The sequence below is a fragment of the Hermetia illucens genome, chromosome 1 (genome assembly GCF_905115235.1).
Source record: "Hermetia illucens chromosome 1, iHerIll2.2.curated.20191125, whole genome shotgun sequence".
Lineage (NCBI taxonomy): Eukaryota > Metazoa > Arthropoda > Insecta > Diptera > Stratiomyidae > Hermetia > Hermetia illucens.
In genome coordinates this window covers 202,493,483-202,508,807 of record NC_051849.1, presented here as the reverse complement: position 1 = coordinate 202,508,807, position 15,325 = coordinate 202,493,483, and the positions used below count along the sequence as shown (strand labels likewise).

General features: G+C 45.9%; 1 protein-coding gene across 1 annotated transcript; it reads right to left on the bottom strand.

Annotated features, from left to right (window-relative positions):
* Window positions 1–6,724: 6,724 nt before the first annotated feature.
* On the bottom strand, window positions 6,725–8,237 carry LOC119660490. Its single transcript, XM_038069082.1, has 4 exons — window positions 8,148–8,237; window positions 7,936–8,083; window positions 7,451–7,843; window positions 6,725–7,353 (listed from the first exon to the last, which is right to left on the bottom strand). Exons 1-4 carry the CDS (start codon window positions 8,194–8,196, stop codon window positions 6,777–6,779), a joined length of 1,167 nt encoding a protein of 388 aa, XP_037925010.1. The 5' UTR covers window positions 8,197–8,237; the 3' UTR covers window positions 6,725–6,776.
* Window positions 8,238–15,325: the final 7,088 nt, after the last annotated feature.

Here is a 15,325-nt window from a genome sequence, read left to right as displayed (position 1 = left end):
TCTGGCGTCCTGACTTACGCCATCGCTCCATCTCAGGGTCTGCCTCGTCTTCTTTTCCTATCGTAGATATTGCCCCTATAGACTTTCCGGGTGGGATCATCCTCATCCATACGGATTAAGTGACCCGCCCACCGTAACTTATTGAGCCGGATTTTATCCACAACCGGACGGTCATGGTATCGGCTCATTGATTTCGTCGTTATGTAGGCTACGGAATCGTCCATCCTCATGTAGGGGACCAAAAATTCTTTGGAGGATTCTTCTCTCGAACGCGGCCAAGAGTTCGCAATTTTTCTTGCTAAAAACCCAAATCTCCGAGGAGAACATGAAGACTGGCAAGACCATTGTCTTGTCTAGTAGGAGATTTGACCCTATGGTAAGATGTTTCAGGCGGAACAGTTTTTGTAAGCTGAAATAATCTCTGTTGGCTGCCAACAACCGTGTGCGAATTTCATCATCATAGCTGTTATCGGCTGTGATTTTAGACCCTAGATAGGAGAAATTATCACCGGTCTGAAAGTTGTAGTCTCCTATCTTTATCCTTCCCGTTTGACCAGTGCGATTTGATGTTGTTAGTTGGTTGGTTTTCGGTGGTGACGTCGCCACCATATACTTTGTCTTGCCTTCATTGCTGTGCAGCCCAAGATCTCGCGCCGCCTGCTCGGTCTGGATGAAGGCAGTTTGTAAGTCTCCGGTTGTTCTTCCCATGATGTCGATATCGTCAGCGTAGGCCAGTAGTTGGGTGGACTTAAAGAGGATCGTACCTCTTGCATTTACCTCAGCATCACCGATCACTTTCTCAAGAGCCAGCTTGAAGAGGACGTATGATAGGGCATCCCCTTGTTGTGGACCGTTGTTGATGTCGAATGGTCTTGAAAGTGATCCTGCTGCTTTTATCTGACCTCGCACATTGGTCAGGGTCAGCCCAGTCAGTCTTATCAATTTCATCGGGATACCAAATTCTCTCATGGCCCTGCCTATGCTATCATAGGCGGCTTTAATGTCGATGAATAGATGGCGCAACTGATGTCCATATTCCAACAGATTTAGCAGATAGCGGACAATATTTTATAGATGGTACTCAGCTACGTGATACCTCTATAATTGCTGCACTGTGTGATCTCTCCCTTTTTATGCTTGAGACAGATAATGCCTCGTTGCTAATCGTCAGGCATTGAATCGCTGTCCCATACTTTGAGCACAAGTTGATAAACCACTTGGTATAACTGGTCGCCTCCATATTTAACCAATTCGGCTGTAATTCCATCGGCTCCTGGCGACTTATGATTTTTTAGCCGATGAATTGCATGGACTGTTTCTCCTAAGCTTGATGGTGGCAGTATTCGTCCATCGTCTTCAGTTGGCGGGACCTCCAACTCGCCGATGTTCTGGTTGTTCAGTGGCTCATCAAAGTACTTAACCCATCGCTCCAATATGCCCATTCTGTCAGAAATCAGATTTCTCTCTTTGTCTCGGCAGGATGAACATCGAGGTGTGTAAGGCTTCACCCTACTGACTTGTTGGTAAAACTTTCGCGTCTGGTGCGATTGCTCCCTGTACTTTTCTAGTTCACAGATGTGTTGATTCTCCCAGGCTTCCTTTTTCCGTCTGTGAAGTCGCTTCTCCGCTCGGCGGAGTTCGTGATAAGTCTCTGCGCGTGCCCGCGTTCTTTGAGAATGCAACATACTCGGTATGCAGCATTCTTCCGTTCCGTTGCTAGCTTACATTCATCGTGGAAGTAGCCGTTCCGACTCTTTTTGCGGCTGGGGCCAAGTTTGTTTGTGGCCGTATTTATGATAACGTTCTTCAGGTGATTGTGAAGATCACTTGTTGATGCTTCATTTCCAGGACCTCTGTTGACTGCGATTATTGCGGCATCGATTTCCCTCTTATAGTTTAGTTTAGTTAACTTGGGGGCGTCGCAGCTCCGAACACTCAGGCCATTGTTAGGCCCATTGTACTATCCCTGTAAATCGCCTATTCAATGCTTCCCGACTACGGGATTCGCAGGTTTTAGCGAATCTGAGAACATTCTCCATAGGCAGAGGGTGTGCAGATTCGTCATTAAAGAAAACCTTAACAAGGTATCTTCGTTTGAGCTCTGAGGAGGCCGGGCAACTGCATAAAAGGTGCAGGGCCGTCTCCTCCTTCCACTCACATTGGCTGCACATAGCCGAAACCACCACCCGAATCTTTCCCATATATTAGTTTAAGGTGCAGTGTCCCGTTAAAAGCCCTACTATAGTTTTCATGTCGCACTTCTTAAGGGACAACAAAAATGCCGCTCTGGTGACCCCAGTTTCTTTCACAAGGATTTCCAGCTGCGGGCAAGTGTTCAAATTTCTCCAATCGGCTGCGTGAATCTTTGCAATTTTACCCTTCAGAGCAGACTTGACAGTGGGTGGCAGGATTCGGAAAGCTGGTTTTGGTCCCACCATTGTGGATAAGGACCCTCGACGAGCCAGTTTGTCAGCCTACTCATTACCAGCGATGTTTGAGTGCCGCGGCAGCCACATCAGGAATGTTTCGTTCAGTCGGGCAAGTTTCAGCAGCACTTGATGACAACTCCACACCAACTGGCTAGACATGTCCTTGCTGTTTAGTGCTGATAATGTCGGCTGACTGTCGGAACAGATTCAAATAGTGCAACCCCTCCATTTTTGTCGCAGGCATTCTTCTGCTTCCCATGAAATGGTCTATATCTCCTCGTGAAATATGGTCGACATTTTTCTGAGGGGTTTGGCCAGCTCCATAATCGGATTCCTCAAGAATACCCTTGCGTCCGATCCACCCTCCATAACTGACTCGTCGGTGAAGATTATCAAGTTTGTAGTCTGAAAAAACTTATGACCATTTATCGATCATTCTTCTCTTTTGGTGATTACGACAGTGTATATCTTTTCAAAGACAAATTTGGAAACCATATGATCGGCCGCCATCAAATGTACTGGATGTTTGTCGAGGGATTTCCCGACAGACACATGACCGTATGATTCGCCGCCTTTCCACGCCTCAATGGTATCGAGTCTCTATACGTCATTGGCTGTTTTCCGTTTCACCTCCAGGTAAATGAGGGTAGATTTAGGATAGCTTCAAGTGCTGCAGTCGGCGTAGTAAGGCAACCAAGCCTCTGAATTAGCAGCTTCCTGCTATTTGCAAAGTTCAGTCTCGGCCACCAGACGATGCATGCTTACATCAAAATGGGTTTTATTATGGACGTATGCATCTAGCATATCCGTTTTGGTGAAAGTCCTCAGGTCTTACCTATCGCATTCCTACAGCACCAGAGCAATCAGCGGGATTTCTGATATTGTCCCTTGATATGGTGCTTCCACGTTAACTTGGAGTCGAAATGTACTCCTAAATACTTGACTGTTTGTGCTACCTGGATTTCCACCCTTGCTAAGGTGGGTAGCGTATAACTGCTACAGCTGACGTTCCTAGTGTGCATAACTATTCCAGTCTTTCTAGCGCTCGCCGTGAGTCCATTGCGGAGGCACCAATTGTGGATTTCATGCAGAGTTGCATTCAAGCGGTCACATAATGTGTCCGCAAACTTGCCGGTAATTATTAATTTACTTATCCAGGAGCCATAGCAAGGAATCCATTACCAGGACCCATAAGGGGAAGGAGAGAACCCCTCGCTGTGGGCAGCCTATAAGACATCCTGCTTCAATAGACTTCTGGTCGACCAATATGTGAATTTTTCTCCACTCCAGCATGTTAAGGATCCAACTGATTAGCAGCGGTTCGATTTCACGCTGTCTTGCCCGCATCACAAATTGCCGCGAATGGGGCATAATTGAAAGCACCTTCGACATCCTTGAATGTGCCTAAGGCGTATTTTTTTTCGGACATTGCCTTTTTTGCGGTGAGTTCATGGGATGCTGTCTCCGTGGATTTGCCTCTCTGGTATGCGTGTTGCCTATGGTGAAGTGGCCACTTAGGAATGTATGTATCCCTACTGAACCAATCTACAAGCCTTCCTAGTCCTTTTAGTAGAAAGGACGTTAGACTGATCGGTCGGAAGATTTTTATATTTTTGTAGGTGATAGGGAAACTCAAAATATCAACCTCACATCACGCCAGTTAATTGGAATATAAGCGTGTGCTAGCCATACATGATATATATTTCGAATATGTAGACGCAGGGCATCCATTCCTTCGATTAGCTTCGGATGCTGCCTGGGAAGTGCACTTCAAGCAAATGGTTTGCCGTTTCTTCATCCCTTTCTGTGTACCTCCCGTTTTGTGAACATAATTAAACCAGCGTAGCCGAACGTACTTTAACCAGAATCCGCTCCAGCTTTGAGGTTACCTCAGGAGAGTTAGTCTCTTCGCAAAAGCGTCTCCATGTTGATCGTTTAGCCAATCTTCTGCTCTTCTTTAAGGCCTTCTGTGCCTCTTTAAAGCGATTCTAGCTAGCACCTGAATCACACTTCAGAGCACGATTGAGACACATCCTTGTCGTTCTCCTCTGTTTAGCCAAATCCGAGTTTTACCCTTCTTTGGCATCTGGAGCGGACAGCTTTTTTCGGAAGCTTCTCTCATGCTAGTTGTGATTATCTGGGTTGTCTTCTCAATTCAAACAATTGATTTGATTCGCTTCAAAGAGATCGTGACTCAGGCACCCAATCTGTCTTCCAGGGATTCCGAAATGGAGTGGGTGGAGGTGGGTCCATGCCCATTACGAAATCAATACGTCAATGATCCGAGAGTGTGATATCGTTTGATGTTCGCCGCGATGTCAGAAGATGCCAGAGTTCGAGAGTTCATTACCCAAATTAAGGATATGCAAATCGGTTCCTACTAGATATCCAGTAGTGTCGATCCTCTTGCATTGATGTTCAAACTTCTCCAGCATATGTGGTAAGCGTTGTCATCACATCCTGCTATTACCCCCATGCCTTCAATTTTGGCATATTGGATAGTTCTGAAGAATTTTCCACTGGGAACGTCTTCTGCGTCATAGGGAAAATATGCAGAGCACCATAGTATCTCTTTACTTCCCTGTTGATTTTTTATGGTTAGATTAGCCGATGTGGTGTCGTCATAACATAGGACGTTAACCAAATTAGCCTGAAAGTCTTTTGAGATTATCATGCAAGAACGGGGTCGATCGCTTCCAATGGTATACAACAGGTCAGCATGTTGGAAGTTTAGGCCTCTGACTACCCCGCCAACAACCAACAAGGTTAGTCGCGCACCCTCCCACACTTTATTGAGGAAGGAGCAGTACTGCCTGAGCCACTCGTTCGTGTTTTCTTCGGGAAAGTTTAGCCGTAACATTTTACGGTACACACCTACCAACTCAAAGCAAAGCTTAATGCCTGTCGAGGATGCAGTCCTTACAGCTAGGAGGAGTTTCCTCTTAAGCTCTTCGCACTGCTCGGCATCGTAATCGGATGGATTAGAGTCGTCGATAGCCTTGGCTGCAAATGAAGGCCTAGCCGTTGCCGGCCAAGCCCTCTTTGTTGCCTTTTGTGTAAAAGAGTTAGGATCGTCCGAGGACCGCTACCGCTTCTGTTTTCCCTTAGCCGCAGGTGCCCCGAACGCTCCTTTCCCCTCAACCTTGGCACAGCTCTTGGAGGCGGTTTAAACATAGGCGGTTGGCCCGGAGGCGATTTGCCCGAAGGCGGTTTGCCCAAAGGCCATTTGCTGTCCGCGGACAGGTACTTACCCATGGGCAAGACTTTCGCCCCAGTAGGTGGCGTTGAATGGAGCCTGGGGTTAGGAGTGCTGACAGAAAGGGGCCTGCTTTGGCTCGTCCATTAAGGACTGGCTCCCAATTGGATTGATTCCCACCAGAATAAGTGGAGAATCTGAGTCTAGACTCAGGTAATCACGTTGGTAATCACGAGGTTGTTCCAAAATCGACTGTTAGATACCGCACCTGGACTATGCTCGCGAAGAGGTAGCAAAGGCTAGTTCATCTCTAGCAAGGATGATGTCAAATATTGGAGGGCCAAAATCTAGTCGCCGGCTACTTATCGCAGTGGTAGTAAAATCCATCCTGCTAAACGCATACGCACGGGATAACACAGCGAACCAACGAAGGATAAGTTTGGCATATCGCCCAATCGCGCTGAGGGTGTGCAGTGGACATAGAACGGTATCAAGTGAGGCAGCGTGTGTCATCGCGGGAATGATTCCCTTGGATCTTTTGACGAATGAGGCACACCGTTTCTACCGGAGAAGGACGGTGAATCCGGCCGAAATGACTGCGGGCTTCCTAAAAGCCCCTAGGAAGGAGATGGCAGCAACGGTGGGATAATTCCGAAAAGCGCCGCTGCGCCCATACCCTGATCTTGTGTATTGAGAGATGGGTCGAGCGCAAGCATGGAGAATTAAATTACCACCTAATGAAGTTCCTTACGGGACACAGTGGATACAGGAAGTAGACCCCATAATTTCGTCGAGGAGATGCTGAGGTCCATGGCAAACTGGAGTACGATAAGCGGAACAGTTACTGTAACGCAGGAGAAGCTGAAGGAACTGGAACGAGCTCGAAAAGTGCTACGGACGCGCGACTTAGTTGCACTGGTGTGAAGCAGAACCCTCTTCGCGAAGTAATACTTCACGGTGGTCCCGTGAGGATAAAATTTCCACCTCCACCCATAACAAAAACAGTAAAAAGTAACAGCAAGGACGCAGTGCAACTTCCCTTAATAGAATAATAATAATAGCTGGGGTAAAAAATGCCTTTTTGCTGTCATTTTAAGATATTTTCCTTTAATAGAAATTGCTTCACAAATCATTCTACATACTAACTTGATTTACAAATCTGGAAAGTTTTCCAATTTTATAGTTCCTGGTTTGCAGCAAAATACATATCCAAGCGATGGCATTTTCCGGACATTTTTCAAGCTGCTGAGCCACGGAATGTTGTCGCAGATGTCTCCACAAGGAATATCACTTTTATTCCCGCTTTCAAAGAACGGAGAATTCACGCCGATGATAATAATTCCTTTATCTGTTTTATCATCCCTTGATTTTACGTAATTCCAAACATACAAGGGTACATTTCGAAGATACTGATCCATTCGATATGTCAGTTTGTCACTCAATGAGCATCTGTTGTTCAAAGGATACATCACAGCTCCCGATGTTCCAGCAAATACGTCGTAGGATGAACTCATTGAAACTTGGGCAATGGCTTCCTGCACTAATTCCCAGTTACCAAATTTCAAAGGTTTCCACCAGGCAATTGTGTTGGTGTTAATGAAATCATCTGTGTAGGGACTTAGAATGCCGACTGACTTATCCAGAGGAATTAGTTCTTCCAGTTGGTATTGTACAATTTCAGCGTAGAAGGGAATTTCATCGTGGACGGTTTTTACCAGTGAATTGTTTCTGTAATTACATTGTTTATTAATTAATTGAGTCTAAATTGTGAGTCATTTCCTTTCGTCGCAACATCTTCAATGTGAAAGGTAATCTGATTACTTACTCCTTTTTGATAGCCCCAGAATCGAAAAGTACATTGACTGAGGCATTGGATGCAATTGTTGTATTTGATGGATTGAATGTGCTCTGAACCTCAAGGACTGATGAACGTGGTCCAGCTACGTAGTGAACAAACTGAGTCCTCATTGTGTTCAAATTATAACAAACATCAGCAAGGATGACGGGTTGTTTCCCAACAAATAATCCATACGCAAGTCCGTATTCCTTACATGCACTGATGGTGGCTTCATAATATGTGGATTCAGTCTGACAGGACATGTATCCTGAGCGAACTTCATTCTTTGAATCGGACTCTGATGTCTGGTAGTAGACGGTCGAGCCAGAGCATGACAGGATCAGATTTTTTTCCGGTGTTGATGTGTAATACGAATAGCCCCTAGAGATGATAAAAAGATATCAAGTTATGATAGTTTCGTTTCAGTAAGTGAGTGTGAAATCAAACACCAAAAAAATGAAAAATGTCCTTACGTGAAGCCGTTTCTGCAATATGCATTGATTAGTAGGTTGTCATCCCAGGATACCTTACCATCTGCGGCACTCAAGATGATATTGTTAGAACCGACTTTTCTGGTGAAAACTCCAGGAGCAGTTGACATAAAGGCCAATTTGCATGTTCCTGTAATAACGAATAAAAAATTGTTGATTTTTCTTCAAATCTGATCTAATCAGATAGGGAATACCCGCTGAAGCTTCGATAATGAAATAGGCAAAAACTATCCAGCGCCACATTTTGGTGTTTTTCCCTGATCTGTATTCAAAGACAACTAATAACGACCTGACCCACTCTGGGATATTTATACCTCAACTAAGTCTTAAGAGGAATTTAGATAAGATTAAAATAAATTTGGATTTTACAATAAAAATCTTCAATTTTCTTTATCTTCTTAAGATTGGGAACATAAGCCAAGCATTTCCGATGTATTATCAATCAGGTAAACCACTGGGAATTTAAGGCTGAAGTCCATTTTTTTGGGGGAAATATTGTGATAATTCAGGGTTAATTGCATAACGTATAGATGGTGAAACGACAATCCTGATTGGCAGGAGACGAGCAAGAGGAGAAAGCTATTCTGAAAACCTAAAAAGATGGCCAAATTGACCGTGAAGGCCCGCCCGCAAGTACTGAAACTCGTTTCTAGCCAGGCACGGGAAAGTGAGGGGAAGTGAGTACTTCAAGCACTTTGGTCCTCCACGTGTCATTTACCAAAATTTCATAAGTCCTTTAATCGATGCGTTGATCTGGGTCAGATCCTAAGGTATCAAATCAACTAAGGACTTCACGTGCACCTAACGAATAATCAACACGCGATCTAAATTTGAATTAAAAAGAAAAAAAAATTGGCTCCACCGCGAACACGGAGTCGTAAAATTCCGGACCCGAATATCGCGATCGACAGTGGAGTCAAACCCTCAATCGATTCCTCTTCCGGTTCAGATGGGCTTTTGGTCTTTATACAGGCGTCGCAGTTGCCAATACTCATGTAGGGGCCGAAAATTCTCCGGAAGATCTTTTTTTCGAACACGGGCAAAAATTCATAATTTTGTCCGTTATTTCCAATGGCCGTGCTTGAACTCCTTTGATATTATGGGCCCTGATTTTTGCTCGCACTATTAACTAACTTCCTCAAAATGGCATTTCAACAGGTAATTATTAGGTACGCTTTGTCGTCATCCTCACCATACACTCTGTAGCACGGTATAGGCGAATAAAATAAATAAAACTAGGGAAGAAGTATCAAGACGAGAAGCTGGAAGCTGTGGGGACCTCCCTTAAATTGGACGAAAAATGGTGTAACTCACTCTATTCGTGAGCTTTCACAGTTCCCACCTTTCTTCCAAATTTGGTGTCAATCGCTTTAACTGTCTCTAATAAAAATGAGTGTAATAGACTGACAGACACACAAACAGGCACCTGTAACGAGTTGCTACATCTCCCATCAGGCGTGTCGCTTCGTGCGGATAAGGGAATGCCCGGTGGTGTACGAATATGCAGTTGTTCGCATTTGGGGGCGTGTGTGCATTGGCATGTTTATGCAGAAGTTGGGTAGGTAGGAAAATGCCTACCTCTGGATAAAAAATGGCCATGGGAAGAATCCATAACAGAAAGCCAAAAGTCGCTGGTATATAAAGACTGATTGACAGTAACTGTGTCCCAGGCACATACCCACGCACCAATTGCTGATGCACCCTCGTACAAACCTGCTGGTACCCACCTGCACGTGTCAGTGGAACGTCCAGGTTTCTCCTCGCACGGACGATACGTGACCTGGGTAGAGTTGTGTCTTGTCGGTTGAGGAGAACATTTCCGGCGGGTTTCGGAACCCAACACGCCCCTTTGTTGCAATCCCGAGACAGGTGTACGGAAGTTTAGTAGACTCCCTAAACTAACGGAAATGCCTGAGTTAGTCCAGCTAACTCAGGAGGTGTGCAGGGGAAACGAATACTGAAACTTTCGGCGGCTGCCTACTGTTTTGTAGCTGGGCATTTCCAAGAAGGGAAAGGACGACTGGAGGAATAGAACCTCCACAGAGGTAGCGGGAGGCGAAAGCTGGCGACTGCTCCGTGAACGCGTGGCAAAAGTGGTACCGGGTCCAGCAAAGAACAAGCACTACCAGCGACGAAAGAATTGATGCACTCCTAGTACTCAGGGTGGAAAATTGTCTGAACGAGATGGGTAATACCCTGAACATGTTCTACGAATCCGTCGGGCCGAAGCATAATGTTCATCGCTATTTTAAAGTGGTTCTTCGAAACCTTATAGACACCTGCGAAAAGGCTATGGGTGAATTAAATTCAACAAACCAATGCTGAGCGAATGCAGGACAATTACAAACTTCTACGACGACCCCATTGCTACAGGTACCTATTGCTACCAAAAAGACGAAATGAGTTACTCAAACAAACCCAAAGTGGAAAGTTGTATAGCGGGAAAAGAGCAACGGCGAAAGAATGGAGAATACTTGTGTAAAACTCCCAACACCAAAGAAAAGCCGATGGTTTAAAGAACTAGTAACGGAGGAAGTGTAACGTTTGGACACGAAATCGGTTCCACAAATGAAATCCTAAGAATTGGGGGCAAATGTTTGGACAACAGTGAAGCCAAGGAAGCAGGTAAAAAGAAGGAGGTACCGTCCGGATGTAATTGTTATCGAAAGCAGAGGTGATCTCTTTTATTCTGAGATTCTGCGGATGGTCAAGCCACATCCGACGCTAAGCGGCGTGGGAGACAATATGACATGTCCTGATCCATGGATCAGAGGAACGCAGAAAGGAGAATTACTTCTGGAGTTTCAGAAGACGCAGGATGAAAGGACGCTGAACTACCAGAACTTGGTTGGTAGATCCTTACGTAAGGAAGCTATGGTAAGGCAGTTAACCGATGAGATAACTGTGGAGTGTAGGGACCTTGACGAGATGACGACGAAGGAAGACATATGGAAAGAACTAGTGTGGCAATTTCAAATTCCAGACAACAATGTCCACGTAATAAAGAATTTACGGAAAGCATACGGTGGTACTATCTATTTGGTGGTCAAAGGGTAGTATAGGTCCCAGAGCGAAATGTGGATGGGTACCCACGATGGAGCATAAAAGCTGGGAAATACCTGCATTATTGTAGTCAAAAAAGAGCATTCCACAACGGATATCCCAAGTATGACAGAGGATGAGGTAACCATCGCCTGCTAAAAGGTAATGGCAAAAAGAGCCCCTGGGCTGGGCGGAGTACACAAAGTAGTTTTGAAGACGGCGATAAAAGGAGGACCTGCTTGGAAGAGAGCACCTTCTCGACTCAGTGGAAAAGGCAAATCCTGGTGGTGTTACCAAAGAGTGGTAAACCACCTGGAGAGCCATCGTCGTATTGTCCCATTTGTTTGCTGAACAGTATAGCAAAGTTGCTGGAGCATATTATATGCAACAGGCTACTTCCAATTGTAGAGGAGGCGAGAGGCATGTCCACACAACCGTGCGGTTTTCGCGCCGGCCGATCAACGGTGGATGCTATCAACACGGTAGTCAATCTGGTAGAGAAAGTAATTGCAGGTATAAGGTGGCAAGGCGGTACCAAAAAATATTGTGCCATCATCACCCTCGACCTGAGGAATGCTTTCAACTCAGCGCAATGGCAGCATGGAATAGGAGCCTTAAACCAGCTAAATCTTCCCGCATATATTCAACTAATCATCAGGAATTATTTTGTTGATAGAAAGTTCATCTATGACACCGAGGTATGCCCAGTTGAAGATTTGATAATCAACGGAGTGCCGCAAGGTTCAGTACTGGGCCCATTACTTTGGAGCGTGATGTAAGACCATGTGCTGCACATCAAACTTCCGTGGCAAGCTACCCTTATCGGCTATGCAGACGAAATCGAAATTGTTGTAGTAGACAAGCACCTGAAGGATGTTATCTAAGCATGTGTCGCGTTAGATTTGGCGGAACACTAAACTGAGGCTGATAGAGTCCAATCCCTTCATCAAAAATCTTGGCGTTATGCTGGATCATGGATTGATTTTGAAAGAACACTTGAGACACCCGGGCGAGAAAGCAACGAAAGTTAACTGTGTTAACTGGCATGATGGCCAATATTGGTCGCCAATTGGGAGCTTGGTATTTAGTATGCGAACTCTAAATACTTTGCGCATCTTCAGCTTCAAATAAGACCCTTATTCTAGTGGTCGGGCTAGCCAGGATGGACATTCTTCACGGACTACTCGTAGGACCAAGACATGGACCCAATTTAAAAAAAAAAAGCAAAAAACCGACGATAGAAGAAGAGGTGATGGTGCCAGGCGCAGCATCGGAGGACAGGCTGCTCGCATCCAGCCAGGAGACAGTAACCGTCAAGAGCAGTATATTTGGTGCCACCACATAGCGTGTGACCAGTGTCGAGGCCAGGCTGTCGGAGGTCGTCACTGAGTATTTCCTAGAGGCCAAAGGCAAGCACATGGGATCCATCTCCTGCTTTAATTTCTCTCAGGCGGTTCGTGGTTACAACGTTATAGCTTTCGAGGATCAATTTTGTAGGGAATTTCTCCGTTCGTGCGTCGCTAAGGTCAGCAGCACCTGAGTGGGTGTGAAGCTCGTCATCCCTTACGACGAAATTCCCAAGAAACCGGTCGCACGCATCTGGTTGCCGAAGATTCGCATGGATGGATAAGGACAAGCTCGTCCAATCCCAGATCCTTCAAAACCCCGGGATTCTCATAGACGACTATCAAGGAGGAGAAACCCCAGACACACGGTTAAACTTTTCTGCTCCGTATAAACGGTGATTGCCTGAGGGCACTGGAACAGGTCCACTATAAAGTGCGGTCCGGGGTCAGGAAAAGTGAAAGTGTTCCGTGTTTCAAAACCCAACGCCGACAATGAGCTGTTGTAGGAGACAAGGATCGATGATCGCAAGCAGATCATGCTGAGGGCAATGCAGATAAATCTGCAGCACTCGAAATGCGCTTCAGCTAAACTGCTTTTCTTTCTCCTGGAGGAAGATATCGACATAGCCCTAAACAGGAACCCTGGACCGGAGGCGACCGAACCGTCAAAGGGCTCCAAAATAAATATTTCAGTTTATTCGACAGCACAGGAGACGCTGATCAAAAGAGACGTAGAGCATGTATCTCGCGAGGAAGAGTCTGAACTTTTCTGTGTGTACGGATCTGAGTTTCAGCGACCTAGTCATGGTCAAACTGGAGCAGGCTGGTGCAGAGAACGTGTATCTTTCATCGGCTTACTTGGCTCACTGCTGATTAGCTGCGCTAGAAGAACCAATACATTTGACGAGCACCATTGCAGTAAAGAAGGCCAACATGTTGATAGGCTGCGACGTCAATGCAAGGCATACGCTTTAGAGGAGCTCGGAAATCTACGAAAGAGTCATTCTTTGATTTTATGATTAGTGCAAACCTATGGGTGTGCACACTACAGCTTGGTTAACTGCGACGGTTGGGAAAAAGACCTTGATATCACCCTACTAACCGACAATGGGATTCTTTGCGTGGAGAACTGGAGAATGTCTGACCAGAGATCCTTCTCAGATCACAGTTGGATACTTTTCAGTCTAGATCCTGCCACAGAGGTCTCCAAACTATTCAGAGACCCCAGCAGGATCGACTTGAGAAAGTTTCGTCAAGTAATTACGAACAACGAACTGGAGTCAAAGGTCGGGGCTCTGGAAAGGCAATCGATACCGCCTTTAAAATCCCTTACCCTACTACCTGATACAGCAAGAAGACACTGCCACCATGGTAGAATGAAGCTCTCCACCCTTACGAAGGTGACCAGGGAAATCTTCAACATCTACTACAGGTATATATATTGGCAGTCATACCTGAAGAAGTACAAGTCGGCCATTAAGACCACCAAGAGGCACCGTGAGGTTCAGTAAGATTCTGTCCAAGGAACATAAGAGCCCATCCTTTCCCAAAAAGTCGGAAGGCTCCTGAACGGAATCTTTTGGTGAAACTTTGTAGCCGGTGGTTCAGGAACACTTCCCGCCGGTGAGTTAGAGCCTTGCTTGCAGGGTGTGCGACCACGCCCGCCATGCGAGACTATCAAATTGGTATTTACCGAGGATAAGACCGGCTGAACTATAAACAGTTTCTAGGCATATAAATCTCCGGGGCCAGATGGCATGATGCCAGTCATGCTACAAAAGCAACAGGAAAGGGTTGTGCCGTGGCTTGTTGAGATTTACGGGAGTTGTATCCCTTTAGGATGCGTACCACAGTCCTGGAAACGCGCGCGAGTCGTTTTCATACCGAAACTGGGCTGGCGGCTCCATGAGTTTGCGAAGGACTTTCGACCAATCTGCCTCACCTCTTTCGTGTTGAAGACCCTAGAGGGCATTTTGCACATCCGCTTAGGGACGATTATGGAGAGAACGTCTTTCTCTAAATCCCAGGACCGTAATTGGCACGGTTGAGCGGTCACTGCATTACTAGCAGTATACCCTAGCTGCCTTCTTAGATATAACGATCAAGCCTTGACCAGTAATGGATTGGGGGGATATTTTACGCATTGGATTATATCCATGCTGAGTACCGGAATAATCCAGTCGGATCTGGGAGGCAACCAGAGCTGACCAAAGCTGTGAACAGAGTCACGCCCCAGGATGGCGTCATCTCTCCGGTGTTCTCGTTACTAGTAATGGGCGAAATTGACGAATATTGGACAGCAGCATCCTTCCATTATGAGCGACGTCTCGGAAGGAGCGTTGCGAATGGTGTGCGTGTGGGCCGCATGCTGCGGAATCGGGATGGACCTAATCAAAATGGAACTGATACAATTCATCACCAAGGCAAGAGAACCTGAATTCCTCCTACGACGGCTGAATGAACAAAGATTGGTTGTTTCCTCCAATGTAAAGAATCTGGGTGTAGTCCTGGATCCAAAACTAAATCGGAGATTGAACATCGAGCTGGGTGTTAAAAAGCCTTTATAGCCTTATAAGCCTGCAAGAGAACTTTCGCAATGAAATGGGGTATCGAGCCGAGGATGGTTTACCGTGTGGTGCGTCCAATCCTGACGTACGACTCTTTTGTATAGGACTCAAAGAATCGCGTGTTCGGGTGCTACTGGGGCTCTAGAGTCCTGCTCCGCAGATGCTTTCAATATACTCCTGTATCTCCTCCCATTAGACCTCCATATTAAATACGTTATAGCGTTTAGTGGCATCAAACTACGTCCGGATGCTGAACAGCAAAGCTCTTTGGCCACAATAAATTCCTGGATGAAGTACCTGGGAAATCTAGGCATTTCCCAGAGACTATGCCATACGCAAGCTGAACATCACTAGAAACTTTGCAGTATCCTTTCCAGCCAGGGCAAAGTGGAAGGCCGACGGCGTGTTGCAAGGCTA

Bases quoted from the DNA above. Each gene is read 5' to 3' on its own strand.
- LOC119660490 (XM_038069082.1), bottom strand. From the start codon at position 8,196: ATGTGGCGCTGGATAGTTTTTGCCTATTTCATTATCGAAGCTTCAGCG. The intron at 7,844-7,935 runs GTAAGGACATTT...TATCATCTCTAG, and splicing joins TATTGCAGAAACGGCTTCAC to GGGCTATTCGTATTACACAT. The intron at 7,354-7,450 runs GTAAGTAATCAG...ATGTAATTACAG, and splicing joins TCTGGGGCTATCAAAAAGGA to AAACAATTCACTGGTAAAAA.